This window comes from Dendropsophus ebraccatus, chromosome 8 (assembly GCF_027789765.1).
Source record: "Dendropsophus ebraccatus isolate aDenEbr1 chromosome 8, aDenEbr1.pat, whole genome shotgun sequence".
Lineage (NCBI taxonomy): Eukaryota > Metazoa > Chordata > Amphibia > Anura > Hylidae > Dendropsophus > Dendropsophus ebraccatus.
The window spans coordinates 80335857-80351684 of NC_091461.1; the positions used below are offsets into that span (position 1 = coordinate 80335857).

Sequence of the window (15828 nt, forward strand, 5' to 3'; positions counted from 1 at the left end):
GCTAAGGCGTTCGACAGGGTGGAGTGGGAGTTTCTGTGGGAAACCTTAAGGAAGTTTGGTTTGGGGGAGGGTTTTATAAACATGATAAAGTTGCTGTATAATAAGCCGGTTGCTAGGGTTCTGGTGAATGGAGAGCGCACGGAGGGATTTAAGTTGGGGAGGGGCACCCGGCAAGGGTGCCCTCTGTCACCTATGTTATTTGCATTGGCACTTGAACCTCTAGTGATCCTCATAAGGGAAGATGAGCAGATTAGGGGCTTTGGGGTAAAGGGAAGAAAGGATAAATTGAATATGTATGCGGATGATATGTTAATCTTTCTGGAAACCCCGGAGACCTCGGGGCTATTGATAAATTGGCAGAAGTCCATTTTAATGCCTCTGTCGAGTCCTTTGTGCTCGCTATCGGGGGCAACTTATCTAGATGTGAAGGTTTTGAAGGAAGGGGACAGTTTCAAATATCAAGGCATAAACGTTAATAAGGCCTCTGAATTTCAGGAAAGAAATGTAAAACCTTTAATTCAATCTCTAAAAAATAAAATAGAGATATGGATAGATTTAATAAAAACAAGGGTAAATAGAATGATGCTAGCCAAAACAGTCATACTCCCAAAAATATTATATATATTTGATGCAACACCAGTATGGATTGAGAAACACATTTTTAAAAAAATAGATGTCCTAATGAACCGCCTAATTTGGGGGAGAAAGAGAGTAAGGATAAAGCTTAATTATTTTTCTTTACCAGCAAATAAGGGTGGTTTTTCGTTTCCGTGTATTAGATGATATTTTTGGGCATCTCAGTTAAATTTGTTAAGGTGTAGGGGTAAATTTGATTTATTGCAATGGTTGGTGGGGGAGGTAGAGGGACAGCAGGACGATTTGTTGGAGATACTGGAGACTGGTCTCCTGGAAGATAAGAAATGGGAGTCATATCCATCGGTACAAACACTAACTAAGACGTGGAAGGAACTCAAGACCATCAGTGGAATAAGAACATCTTTAGAGTTTACCCCCCTATGGTATAATAAGAACCTGGTAGCGATAGGAAAAATGGAGAGACTAAGGTGGTGTGGAAAGGCAGGGATAAGTAAAGTAAGTGATGCGTTTCATCTGGGTCAATTGAAAACATGGGATAGTTTGAAGGGAGAGTTTGGGTTGGATGATAGGGCCTGGTTAGAATACTTAAATCTCTACCATGCAGTGAAACATACAGAGAATATGGAGGTTTTTAAGGTGGGAACTATGCCAGATATTATTAAAGTTATAAAGGAAGACTCAGTGCGGAAGGGAGGGTTATCCAAAATATATGGTAAACTCAGGGAATGTGTATTAGAGAAGGAAAATCTAAATAGAGGCAGGCATCATTGGGAGGAGGAGATTAAAGGATTAGATGAAGGTAAATGGAACGAAGATCTCAAAAAACATTAGTCATCGTATGGTACAATTCAATATTGTTAGAAGAGTATATTACACACTGGAATTTTTGTTTAAGATAAAGAAGCAAGATACGTCAGAGTGCGTGAGATGTGGCAGGGAGCAGGCGGGATGGTTACATCTGATGTGGGAATGTCCTCACATACAGGAGTATTGGGTGAGTGTGTTTCAGAAGATAGAAAATGATATAGGCATTAAGGGTCCGTTCTCGCCTGCCACATGTCTGCTAGGTGAAGATTCACAATATATAGGGGTAAAAAAAAGGAAAGAAATGAATGAAAGTCTTTTTGTGGCAAGGCTGCAAATAGTTAAAAAATGGATGTCAACATTACCTCCAACGATCAAGGAATGGGAGAATGCAATTACACTGTTTAGGAAATATGTAGGATGAGGTTTTTTTTTTTTTCCGGACTCGGGGGGGGGGGGGGGGTGAGGGGGAGGAGAAAGGATAATTGGGTAATAATGGTTAGAGGAATGCTTGTAGAAAGTTATAAGATAAAGATTAAATGTCATATGTAACAGGGGGTGATCCCTCTGGGGCCCGAGCGGTATAACGGCTAGTCAGAATGGGAGTTAGGCGTTAGTTGGAAGGGAGGGCTGGGTGGTGGGGGGGGGGGTCCCCCCGGCGGTGGACGCATAGGTAAAATATAACAGAAGTAAAGGTGGGAAAAAGGAGAGAAGATAGGATTATGGTCCGAGAAGTAATGAGAAGTATGAGGAACTCGGCTGGTCTGGGTTGAGTAATCAGCCAATGGTGCTATATGACAAAGTAAAGATCCTTATGGTGCGTTTACACAGACAGATTTATCTGACAGATCTTTGAAGCCCAATCCAGGAACAGACTATAAACAGGGAACAGGTCATAAAGGAAAGACTGGGATCTATCCTCTTTTTAAATCCATTCCTGGCTTTGGCTTCCAAAATCTGTCAGATAAATCTGTCTGTGTAAATGCAGCATTATAGAAAGGAATAACAGAAATTCACTACCGGTTTGTGTGGAAATGGAAGTGGTGAGTCCAATATTATAGATATGGGATAAACCACAAGTGTGTGTGTTGTGTAAAACTTTACCTCTGGGGCGGAAAATGCCATTCAGTTGGCTTGGATGCCCTGGAGAGGGTTGGGTGATGACTGAAATAAGAAGGTAGTGTAAAACTGGCTGTTTTCTTAAATATGGTATGACAAGGTATAATTCTATTCGGAAAGAAAACAGGAGGAAGGATGAAAAGAAGAATTTGGTTGTGCATTGGTGGCTCTCCAGTTGTATGGGCTCTGTGCGTCACTGCTGGGAGGATCGCCCGGCACCCTAGCCTAGGATAGTTAGGGTAGATAGAGTAGTTGGCAGATAGGGAAGGGGACTACGGGATTAGTATGGAAGATAACTTATTTTGGGCGCTCGGGTACCGGAGGGGCCACCCCTCTGAAGAAGATAACTGTGTATAAATGTGATGTACCTAGAATCTCTTACTCCCAATGTTGGGGTTGGGGTAATGGAGGTAAAGAAATAAGGAAAATTGTATCAGGATTATATTGGCATCCTTTATTATTGTATTATAGAAAAAAATAAAAATAAAGATTAAAATAAAAAATAAAAAAATTTCATCAGTGTGTGACCATAGCCTTTCTGTGTTTTCAACCCACTCCTTGTTTTGGTTGCAAAATACTGACCAAAATACTAAGCAAAACTACTGTATGGGAACATTAGCCTAAGGCTATGCTAAAAATGCAGTCTTCTATAGACTTCCTTCAATTAAAGGGAACCTGTCACCCCCCGTACCGGGGTGACAGGCTCCCGACCCCCCGTTAGAGACCCCTATACTTACCTCATCCCGCCGGGTCCCGCTTCTGGATTCGGTCGGGTCCCGGAGATCTCAGCCGCTGCAGCCCGGCGCGCGCGCTGAGAGATGAGTCCAACACCCATAGAGAATGACAGGAGAGTCCAGCGCTCCGTCATTCTCTATGAGCGTTGGACTCATCTGTCAGCGCGCGCGCCGGGCTGCAGCGGCTGAGATCTCCGGGACCCGACCGAATCCAGAAGCGGGACCCGGAGGGATGAGGTAAGTATAGGGGTCTCTAACGGGGGGTCGGGAGCCTGTCACCCCGGCACGGGGGGTGACAGGTTCCCTTTAAAGGTGTAGTGTGGCGCTAAACAATTATTCACAAAATAACACACATTACAAAGTTATACACCTTTGTAATGTATGTTATGTATGTGAATGGCCCCCTTCCCCGTGTTTCCCCCCACCCACGCCACCCCCGAAAGTGTGATGCACTATACTCACCTGATTCGTGTCGACCCCCGTCCGCCATCTTGGGACAATGATGTCATCTTCGGGTGGGCGGCCGAACCTCTCCATCAGTCCCTCGTGCCGATCCCCCTCTGCCACGTCATAACTGTGCTCAGCTAATCGCGGCTGAGCAGCTGGTGACACGGCAGAGGGGGGCCGGCACGAGGGATGGATGGAACGGTTCGGCCGCCCGCCCGAAGACGACATCATTGTCCCAAGATGGCAGTTGGGGGTCGACACGAATCAGGTGAGTATAGTGCATCACACTTCCAGGGGTGGCGTAGTTGGGGGGAAACACGGGAAAGGGGGCCATTCACATACATAACATACATTACAAAGTTGTATAACTTTGTAATGTGTGTTATTTTGTTAATAATTGTTTAGCGCCGCACTAACCCTTTAAAAAAAAGGGCTTAAAATGCATCTGTTTTTTTAATGTACACAAAAACGTAACCAACCACATTACGTAAAAAGAAAAAAAAGCATTTTGATACGTTCTTTTTTATAATGAAAGTCAATGGAAAAATGGATGTACACAAATGCATCTGTTTTTTCCAACAATGTAGTGTGAACCCAGTGTCAGTCATTTTCACTCTGTGTAGAATAGCGCACCACCCCACTGCTCCTCACTGGACCACCTCTTATAACAAATCGATTATTATTATAGCTACATTCTGAGTGAATACAGAGGAGAGTTCAGCCCATGGCCATAGGGACAGTAACCGCTCACTGACACGTGTGTATTGTATGAGAGCCCAGCACTTTATATAAGGTGTTCATGTCTCATCTCATACATGCGGCATACATTACAAATCAGACACCTATTGGAATCAAACTTGGCTAATCCTGTTTTTTTCAATGTTTTACATTTTCACTAATCACATGAGAATATTGTCTCCCATAACTAAATACATTGGTCAACAAACAGCTGACAACATGGCAGCTCTTCTCGTCTTAACAAAGGAGCTGGCCAGGATACCAGAGTCTGCTCCTCCTGTATTATACATCACACAGCAAGGACACTAAAGTCTGCTCCTCCTGTATTATACATCACACAGCCAGGACACCAGAGTCTGCTCCTCCTGTATTATACATCACACAGGACACCAGAGTCTGCTCCTCCTGTATTATACATCACACAGCCAGGACACCAGAGTCTGCTCCTCCTATATTATACATCACACAGGACACCAGAGTCTGCTCCCTTTGTATTATACATCACACAGGACACCAGAGTCTGCTCCTCCTGTATTATACATCACACAGCCAGGACACCAGAGTCTGCTCCTCCTATATTATACATCACACAGCCAGGACACCAGAGTCTGCTCCTCCTGTATTATACATCACACAGCCAGGACACCAGAGTCTGCTCCTCCTGTATTATACATCACACAGCCAGGACACCAGAGTCTGCTCCTCCTGTATTATACATCACACAGCCAGGACACCAGAGTCTGCTCCTCCTGTATTATACATCACACAGCCAGGACACCAGAGTCTGCTCCTCCTGTATTATACATCACATAGGACACCAGAGTCTGCTCCTCCTGTATTATACATCACACAGCCAGGACACCAGAGTCTGCTCCTCCTGTATTATACATCACACAGCCAGGACACCAGAGTCTGCTCCTTCTGTATTATACATCACACGGCCATGACACCAGAGTCTGCTCCCCCTGTATTATACATCACACAGGACACCAGAGTCTGCTCCTCCTGTATTATACATCACACAGGACACCAGAGTCTTCTCCTACTGAATTATACATCACATAGGACACCAGAGTCTGCTCCTCCTGTATTATACATCACACAGGACACCAGAGTCTGCTCCTCCTGTATTATACATCACACAGGACACCAAAATCTGCTCCTCCTGTATTATACATCACACAGGACACCAGAGTCTGCTCCTCCTGTATTATACATCACACCGGACACCAGAGTCTGCTCCTCCTGTATTATACATCACACCGGACACCAGAGTCTGCTCCGCCTGTATTATACATCACACAGGACACCAGAGTCTGCTCCTCCTGTATTATACATCACACAGGACACCAGAGTCTGCTCCTCCTGTATTATACATCACACAGGACACCAGAGTCTGCTCCTCCTGTATTATACATCACACAGGACACCAGAGTCTGCTCCTCCTGTATTATACATCACACAGCCAGGACACCAGAGTCTGCTCCTCCTGTATTATACTGTACATCATACAGCCAGGACAACAGAGTTTGCTCCTCCTGTATTATACATCACACAGGACACCAGAGTCTGCTCCTCCTGTATTATACATCACACAGGACACCAGAGTCTGCTCCCCCTGTATTATACATCACACAGGACACCAGAGTCTACTCCTGCTGTATTATACATCACACAGCCAGGACACCAGAGTCTGCTCCTCCTTCATTATACATCACACAGGACACCAGAGTCTGCTCCTCCTGTATTATACATCACACAGGACACCAAAGTCTGCTCCTCCTGTATTATACATCACACAGGACACCAAAGTCTGCTCCTCCTGTATTATACATCACACAGTCAGGACACCAGAGTCTGCCCCTCCTGTATTATACATCACACAGGACACCAGAGTCTGCTCCTCTTGTATTATACATCACACAGTCAGGACACCAGAGTCTGCTCCTCCTGTATTATACATCACACAGCCAGGACACCAGTCTGCTCCTCCTGTATTATACATCACACAGGACACCAGAGTCTGCTCCTCCTGTAGTATACATCACACAGGACACCAGAGTCTGCTCCTCCTGTATTATACATCACACAGCCAGGACACCAGAGTCTGCTCCTCCTTTATTATACATCACACAGGACACCAGAGTCTGCTCCTCCTGTATTATACATCACACAGGACACCAAAGTCTGCTCCTCCTGTATTATACATCACACAGTCAGGACACCAGAGTCTGCCCCTCCTGTATTATACATCACACAGCCAGGACACCAGAGTCTACTCCTCCTGTATTATACATCACACAGCCAGGACACCAGAGTCTACTCCTCCTGTATTATACATCACACAGGACACCAGAGTCTGCTCCTCCTATATTATACATCACACAGGACACCAGAGTCTGCTCCTCCTGTATTATACATCACACAGAACACCAGAGTCTGCTCCTCCTGTATTATACATCACACAGGACACCAGAGTCTGCTCCTCCTGTATTATACATCACACAGGACACCAGAGTCTGCTCCTCCTGTATTATACATCACACAGGACACCAGAGTCTGCTCCTCCTGTATTATACATCACACAGCCAGGACTCCAGTCTGCTCCTCCTGTATTATACATCACACAGCCAGGACTCCAGTCTGCTCCTCCTGTATTATACATCACACAGCCAGGACACCAGAGTCTGCTTCTCCTGTATTATACATCACACAGGACACCAGAGTCTGCTCATCCTATATTATACATCATACAGGACACCAGAGTCTGCTCCTCCTGTATTATACATCACACAGCCAGGACACCAGAGTCTGCTCCTCCTGTATTATACATCACACAGCCAGGACTCCAGTCTGCTCCTCCTGTATTATACATCACACAGGACACCAGAGTCTGTTCCTCCTGTATTATACATCAGATAGGACACCAGAGTCTGCTCCTCCTGTATTATACATCACACAGGACACCAGAGTCTGCTCCTCCTGTATTATACATCACACAGCCAGGACACCAGAGTCTGCTCCTCCTGTATTATACATCACACAGGATACCAGAGTCTGCTCCTCCTGTATTATACATCACACAGGACACCAGAGTCTGCTCCACCTGTATTATACATCACACAGTACACCAGAGTCTGCTCCTCCTGTATTATACATCACACAGTACACCAGAGTCTGCTCCCCCTGTATTATACATCACACAGGACACCAGAGTCTACTCCTCCTGTATTATACATCACATAGGACACCAGAGTCTGCTCCTCCTGTATTATACATCACACAGTACACCAGAGTCTGCTCCTCCTGTATTATACATCACACAGTACACCAGAGTCTGCTCCTCCTGTATTATACATCACACAGGATACCAGAGTCTGCTCCTCCTGTATTATACATCACACAGCCAGGACACCAGAGTCTGCTCCTCCTGTATTATACTGTACAGCATACAGCCAGGACACCAGAGTCTGCTCCTCCTGTATTATACATCACACAGGACACCAGAGTCTGCTCCCCCTGTATTATACATCACACAGGACACCAGAGTCTACTCCTGCTGTATTATACATCACACAGCCAGGACACCAGAGTCTGCTCCTCCTGTATTATACATCACACAGGACACCAGAGTCTGCTCCTCCTGTATTATACATCACACAGGACACCAGAGTCTGCTCCTCCAGTTTTATACATCATACAGCCAGGACACCAGTCTGCTCCTCCTGTATTATACATCACACAGGACACCAGAGTCTGCTCCTCCTGTAGTATACATCACACAGGACACCAGAGTCTGCTCCTCCTGTATTATACATCACACAGCCAGGACACCAGAGTCTGCTCCTCCTGTATTATACATCACACAGGACACCAAAGTCTGCTCCTCCTGTATTATACATCACACAGTCAGGACACCAGAGTCTGCCCCTCCTGTATTATACATCAACTAGGACACCAGAGTCTGCTCCTCTTGTATTATACATCACACAGCCAGGACACCAGAGTCTACTCCTCCTGTATAATACATCACACAGCCAGGACACCAGAGTCTACTCCTCCTGTATTATACATCACACAGGACACCAGAGTCTGCTCCTCCTATATTATACATCACACAGGACACCAGAGTCTGCTCCTCCTGTATTATACATCACACAGCCAGGACACCAGAGTCTGCTCCTCCTGTATTAAACATCACACAGCCAGGACACCAGAGTCTGCTCCTCCTGTATTATACATCACACAGGACACCAGAGTCTGCTCCTCCTGTATTATACATCACATAGGACACCAGAGTCTGCTCCTCCTGTATTATACATCACACAGCCAGGACACCAGAGTCTGCTCCTCCTGTATTATAAATCACACAGCCAGGACACCAGAGTCTGCCCCTCCTGTATTATACATCACACAGGACACCAGAGTCTGCTCCTCTTGTATTATACATCACACAGCCAGGACACCAGAGTCTACTCCTCCTGTATTATACATCACACAGCCAGGACACCAGAGTCTACTCCTCCTGTATTATACATCACACAGGACACCAGAGTCTGCTCCTCCTATATTATACATCACATAGGACACCAGAGTCTGCTCCTCCTGTATTATACATCACACAGCCAGGACACCAGAGTCTGCTCCTCCTGTATTATACATCACACAGGACACCAGAGTCTGCTCATCCTATATTATACATCATACAGGACACCAGAGTCTGCTCCTCCTGTATTATACATCACACAGTCAGGACACCAGAGTCTGCTTCTCCTGTATTATACATCACACAGGACACCAGAGTCTGCTCATCCTATATTATACATCATACAGGACACCAGAGTCTGCTCCTCCTGTATTATACATCACACAGCCAGGACACCAGAGTCTGCTCCTCCTTTATTATACATCACACAGGACACCAGAGTCTGCTCCTCCTGTATTATACATCACACAGGACACCAGAGTCTACTCCTCCTGTATTATACATCACACAGCCAGGACACAAGAGTCTGCTCCTCCTGTATTATACATCACACAGCCAGGACACCAGAGTCTGCTCCTCCTGTATTATACATCACACAGGACACCAGAGTCTGCTCATCCTATATTATACATCATACAGGACACCAGAGTCTGCTCCTCCTGTATTATACATCACACAGTCAGGACACCAGAGTCTGCTTCTCCTGTATTATACATCACACAGGACACCAGAGTCTGCTCATCCTATATTATACATCATACAGGACACCAGAGTCTGCTCCTCCTGTATTATACATCACACAGCCAGGACACCAGAGTCTGCTCCTCCTTTATTATACATCACACAGGACACCAGAGTCTGCTCCTCCTGTATTATACATCACACAGGACACCAGAGTCTACTCCTCCTGTATTATACATCACACAGCCAGGACACAAGAGTCTGCTCCTCCTGTATTATACATCACACAGGACACCAGAGTCTGCTCCACCTGTATTATACATCACACAGCCAGGACACCAGAGTCTGCTCCTCCTGTATATGACAGGCTGACCTCCTCTGATACATTACCCGCTGTCAGTCTCATCAGTGATCCCCTCCTTTGTACCGGTCCTGTGCCCCGCCCCCTTATGACCTCTGACCTGGATGTTATTATATTATTGAACTTTCTTCCATACATTCAGCTGGACCTCTTGGATTCAGTGAGGATCTGTCGCTGGCCACGCCTCCTCTCTCTTATTGGTCAGTTTAATTGGGCAGCCTGAAGTTACCATAATTGGATGTAGTGACATCACTAGCTGCTCTTGGTAGATATAATGACGTCATCTTTACCTTCTATTGTCGTTCAGTAAGGAGTATGATTGTGACGGCTTCAGCGTATCCATGTCACTTTTCTCGCATCTTGCATCTGCAATGACGATCGTGGTATGAGGGCTGCAGGGGTGGTAGTCCTGGCTGTGTATTGTGTGGTCTAAGATGGTTAGACCTCTGTGCTGTGTATTGCCTCCATCTAGTGGTCGTGTTGTGTACTTTACCTAAAGTGCAATTTATTTTTTTCTCTAGTCCAGGCAGTAAGAGCATGATGGGAGTTGTAGTTTTGCAGTTGCTGAAGAAATCACTGTCACTTAAGGACCCATGACGTACTGGTACGCGGGTCCTTTAAGAGGGCGCCGCGGACATGCGATCGGGAGCCATGGCCTGCTGAAATACACTGCAGGCTATCTCTCCCTGTCGGCATGGGGGGTTGTTAACCTCCCCCCCCATGCCGTCTATCGCTGCTATTGGCTGATCAGTTCAGATCAGCCAATAGCGTCGATCGGAACCTTTCCGGGCCATCAGTGACCCGAGGACGAGGTCCGAGGACGTAACCGACCGCCATTACTGTAAAAAGTAATGGTGGTCACGGTGCCGCCGGCCCGTTCGCCATGAACAGCGATCAAACTCCCCAAAAGTAATAAATACCTGCTCTGGACCCCTCAGCTAGGTAGCTGAGGGGTCCAGAGCAGGTATTTGTACATTACTCACCTGTCCGGGGGTCCTGATCGGCGTCTTCCGGGTTTGCGGCGTCCTTGTCTTCTCGTCTTCAGCTTCTTCCGTGGGGTCCCCTTCGGCTTTTTTCGGCTCCAGCGTCGTCTTTTTCCGGATTTTGCGCTCTGCTGCCCTCTAGCGGCTGAAAAGTGTAATACACTTATCGGCATCTATAGGGATGTTCAGTATGTAGTAAAAGTCTTTTTTTTTTCCCAATTTTTTTTTTCTATTTTCCGCACCCTATCGCCGCTGAGTGTTGATCAGCATCGTACGAAAGTGCGCTGCTAATCAGCAACTCTTCCTTTTTGGCGTAGGGTGTTTTTTTTCTATATCCTACTGCCACGGTCTGCTGATAAGTGCCGCACATAAGTGCAGCATTTATCAGCAACACCATTTTTGGCATAGGTTTTTTTTTTTTTTATACTTACTGTAAAAAAACACGTAAAAAACACTACATTACACTACACTACATTGAATAAAGTTTGACACTACACCACTACATACCCCATATACCAATCCCTATATAAAAGTGGCCCCCGGCGTGTTTTCGGTATCAGACGCATACGTTATTATTGCCTCCGACACCGAAACAGCCAGTGAGGATGAATGGGGGGGGATCCTTCTTTCCTCCATTCATCCTCATCCTCATCATCCAGTGACGTGTCTGGGGGTAGCGTCGCGTACGCTGCCCCCCAGACACGTCTTTTCCGCCAGTACCGTCCCAATAAGAGATGACGGTATGGCGTGAAATCCTACAAACTCTGTGAGAGTACCTCAGGGTACACTTACAGATTTAGGGTAGGTGCACACTGCGGAATGGCGAAAGATAACCCTTTGTGCATTCCGCAACTGGCACCCGCCGATGGACTGATGCAGGCGTGCATCTTCCCCCGTGTCATAGACTCCATGTTATGCATGGGTGTATTCCATCGTCTGTCCAAAGAATGAACACATTGGACGGAGAGTGGAATCCGCCCGTGCATATAATGGAGTCTATGACACGGACGGAGACGCGCGCCCGCATCAGTCCGCCGGCGGGTGCCAGCTGCGGAATGCACAAAGGGTTATCCTTCCCCATTCCACAGTGTGCACGTACCCTTAGAGTGTATGAAGGAAGGGACACCCGAATCCAGCCCCCAGATGCCCCCTCCCCCCCCATCCTCTGAGTTATGGGAAGATCGTTCGGGAACTGATCTTCCCACTGCTGGATAAAGGTTACCACCCGTACGGGGATAACTTTTATACCAGCACCCCCCTCTTCCGGTCCCTCGCTGCCTGAGCTACTGTAGCTTGCGGCACGATCCGAACATATCAGAAGCAGTAATAGAGCCCTAATATTTAGCAGCCATGGAGTGGACCCAGCGCTTCTGGATATGAGGGACCCCATATCGCACATACATTTTCCAGGTGACGTCCCGCACACAGGAGAATGGGAGACCCCAGAAGAAGTGCAGAGTGTGGCGTAACAGGGGGATCAGGAAGGACACCATTTTCCAGTGTGATGCCTGTCCTGATCACCCCGGCCTCTGCATACTGGATCGCTTCAAGGCGTACCACACATCATCGGAGTTCTACATTATCTAAAATTCTGTCCCTTATTCCTATTTCAGGGGTCACGTTGATCCAGGGATTATTCTGATTGCCATTATGGAGTCGGGAAGGAATTTTTTCCCAGTGATGAGGCTACTGTCGTCTGCCTTACGAGGTTTTTTTTTGCCTTCCTCTGGATCAACACAGGTTGAATTTGATGGACACCTGTCCTTTTCAACATTATAAACTAATAATTGGCCTAACATCCCCAAATAAATTAGAATGGTCCCTTTTCCCCAGCTAAATAGATATGGCCGCCATTCCCATTAGAGGATGCCATGATGCAATTACAAAGCCTCTGTGCTGCCAGGGCAGTAGAAACCCCCCACAAGTGACCCTATTCTGGAAACTACACCCCATAAGGAATCTAACAAGGGGGGCAGCGGGTATATGGCCCCCTGGTGACGGCCACACTTGGGACATGAAAATGAAAAAAATTGTATTTTTTATTTTCACGGCACATGTTCTACATATGTGCCTGTTACCAGTGGGGTCCATATGCTAACTGCACCCCTCGTTAGATTCCTTATGGGGTGTAATTTCCAGAATGGGGTCACTTGTGGGGGGTTTCTACTGTCTTGGCAGAACAGGAGCTTTGTAATTGCGACATGGCCTCCATCCTCCATTCCAGCATCTAAATGGCGCTCTGTCCCTTTGGTGGCTTGCCCTGTGCCCATATGGCACATTATGTCCACATGTGGGGTATTTTTGTACTCAGGGAAAATTACCCTACACGTTTTGCGTTTATTTTCTTTTTTAACCCCTTGTGGAAATGGAAAAAAATCAAGGCTAGACCAACATTTAGTGTAATTTTTTTAAAATTTTTTACTCTAAATCATTGATCTTGTCATAATTTTTTCATTTTCAAAAGTGGCTAAAAGATAAAAAAAACACAAAATGTGTAGAGCAATTTCCCCTGAGTACGGAAATACCCCACATGTGGACATAAAGCGCCATGCGGTCGCAGGGTAAGCCTCCAAAGGTAAGGAGCGCCATTTGATTTTTTGAGGCTGGATTTGGCTGGAATGGATTTCGAGGGGCCATGTTGCATTTAAAAGGCCCCTGTGTTGCAAAGACAGTGGAAACCCCCCACAAGTGACCCCATTCTGGAAACTACACCCCTCAAGGAATCTAACAAGGGGTGCAATGAGGATATGGACCCCTTGATGACCCATTTGTGCTGTGAAAGTGAAAAAATGAAAATTTTCACTTTCACGTCACATTTTTCCACATTTGTGCCATATTGTCTAAAAAAATGAAATATAGTTTAATAAATGCCGCCACATAAAGTAGACATGTTGCTAATGCTATTTAATATATAATTTATGTGGTATAACCATTTTCTGTATAAGCAGAAAAGTTTTAAAGTTGGAAAAATGCATTTTTTAAAATGTTTCACGCTATTTTGTTTTTTTTCTTAAAGATTGGTTATAAGTATCGAGTCCAATTTACCAGAAATGTGAAGTACAATATGTCACGAGAAAACAATCTCAGAATCAGCCGGATAGGTAAAAGCATCCCGAAGTTATTAATGAATAAAGTGACACAGGTCATATTCATAAAATTTGCTCCGGTCCTTAAGGCCAAATCAGGCCTGGTCCTTAAGGGGTTAAGTAGGTGAGGACATATCCTTAGGCAGGCAAGACTATGCTCATGTTACCAGCAAAATAGTGCGCCCATTGGCCATCTCATGTGGGCATGGCCTGTATTTCGCAGTCTCATTGTGTGAATCCAGTTTATGTGCACACTTTGGAAAATAGACGCAAAGTCCGTTGCAGAATCCACCGCTTACGAATTGTGCGCATACCCTAAGGCCATCTCTGCTTAATTGAATAGCAGTCTATGGAACCACGGCTGTAGTATATACACCCTGTATAGTAGTCTATGGCAAATTGGAGATTAAAAGAAATAGATCCGGGCGATACCACAGCCACATGGCTGTGTCAGTACACTAGCACGACTGTGTTCTGCCTTCAACTTACTGTTAGTAGCTATACACTGTAATGTGTGTGGCTACTAAAGAAGTGCAATATTTTGTATTCAATACATAATTACATAGTTTAGAATAAAGAAAAAAAAAAGCCCCAAATGGTACAAAGTAGGGCTGGGCGATATGGGCAAAAAATAAAATCTCGATTTAAATTCTTTTTTGGACGATTCTCTATTTAAATCTCGATTTATTTATTTTTTGCTAAATAAACAATATTTTTCTATTTGTAGCATCAGATACTATTTTAATGATGTTTGAGACAAGTGTATTGTGGAGGCATAGTGGATAAGTGGTGTAGTAGTAGTACAAGAACAGATGAGAGGTGTAGTAGTACAGGAATAGATGAGGGGCAGGGACATAGCTAGGAGCATGGGGCCCCATGAAACCTTGGTGACTGTGGGGGGGGAGCATGGGGGGAGAGAGCATGGGGCACACTGGGGGGAGGGAGAGGCATAGGGCACACTGGGGGAGGGAGAGGCATGGGGCACACTGGGGGAGGGAGAGGCATGGGGCACACTGGGGGGAGGGAGCATGGGGCACGCTGGGGGGGGAGCATGGGGCACACTGGGGGAGGGAGAGGCATGGGGCACACTGGGGGAGGGAGAGGCATGGGGCACACTGGGGGAGGGAGAGGAATGGGGCACACTGGGGGAGGGAGCATGGGGCACACTGGGGGAGAGGGGAGCATGGGGCACACTGGGGGAGGGAGAGGCATGGGGCACACTGGGGGGGGAGGGAGCATGGGGCACACTGGGGGGGGAGGGAGCATGGGGCACACTGGGGGGGAGGGAGCATGGGGCACACTGGGGGGAGGGAGCATGGGGCACACTGGGGGGGAGGAAAGCATGGGGCACACTGGGGGGGAGCATGGGGCACACTGGGGGGGGCATGGGGCACACTGGGGGGGAGGGAGCATGGGGCACACTGGGGGGGGAGGGAGCATGGGGCACACTGTGGGGGAGGAGAGCATGGGGCACACTTGGGGGGGAGAGGCATGGGGCACATTGGGGGGGAGAGGCATGGGGCACACAGGGGGGAGGGAGCATGGGGCACACGGGGGGGAGGGAGCATGGGGCACACTGTGGGGGAGGAGAGCATGGGGCACACTGGGGGGAGGGAGCATGGGCACACTGGGGGGGAGCATGGGGCACACTGGGGGGGAGAGGCATGGGGCACACTGGGGGAGGAGGAGAGCATGGGGCACACTGGGGGGGGGGAACATGGGGCACACGGGGGGAGCATGGGGCACACTGGGGGGGAGGGGGAGGGAGCATGGGCACACTGGGGGGGAGCAT

The 15828-nt window shown here is 47.0% G+C and overlaps 1 protein-coding gene across 3 annotated transcripts in view; it reads right to left on the reverse strand.

The window, feature by feature from the left end:
* The window catches only part of LOC138799488 (gastrula zinc finger protein XlCGF66.1-like), a 35722-nt gene that overhangs the window by 11625 nt on the left and 8269 nt on the right, over positions 1-15828 (reverse strand). The window contains exon 1 of one of the 3 annotated variants that reach the window (XM_069980747.1): positions 10258-10367. The exons of 1 other annotated variant lie outside the window; for it this stretch is intronic. Coding sequence is in view for 1 of the 2 variants with exons in the window: in XM_069980746.1 (XP_069836847.1) it covers positions 9997-10012 (16 nt within the window). In the remaining variant the exon portion in view is untranslated. Of the gene's footprint in view, positions 1-9996; positions 10041-10257; positions 10368-15828 lie in introns of those variants that run through there. One more of the 3 variants, XM_069980746.1, reaches the window with a different exon arrangement.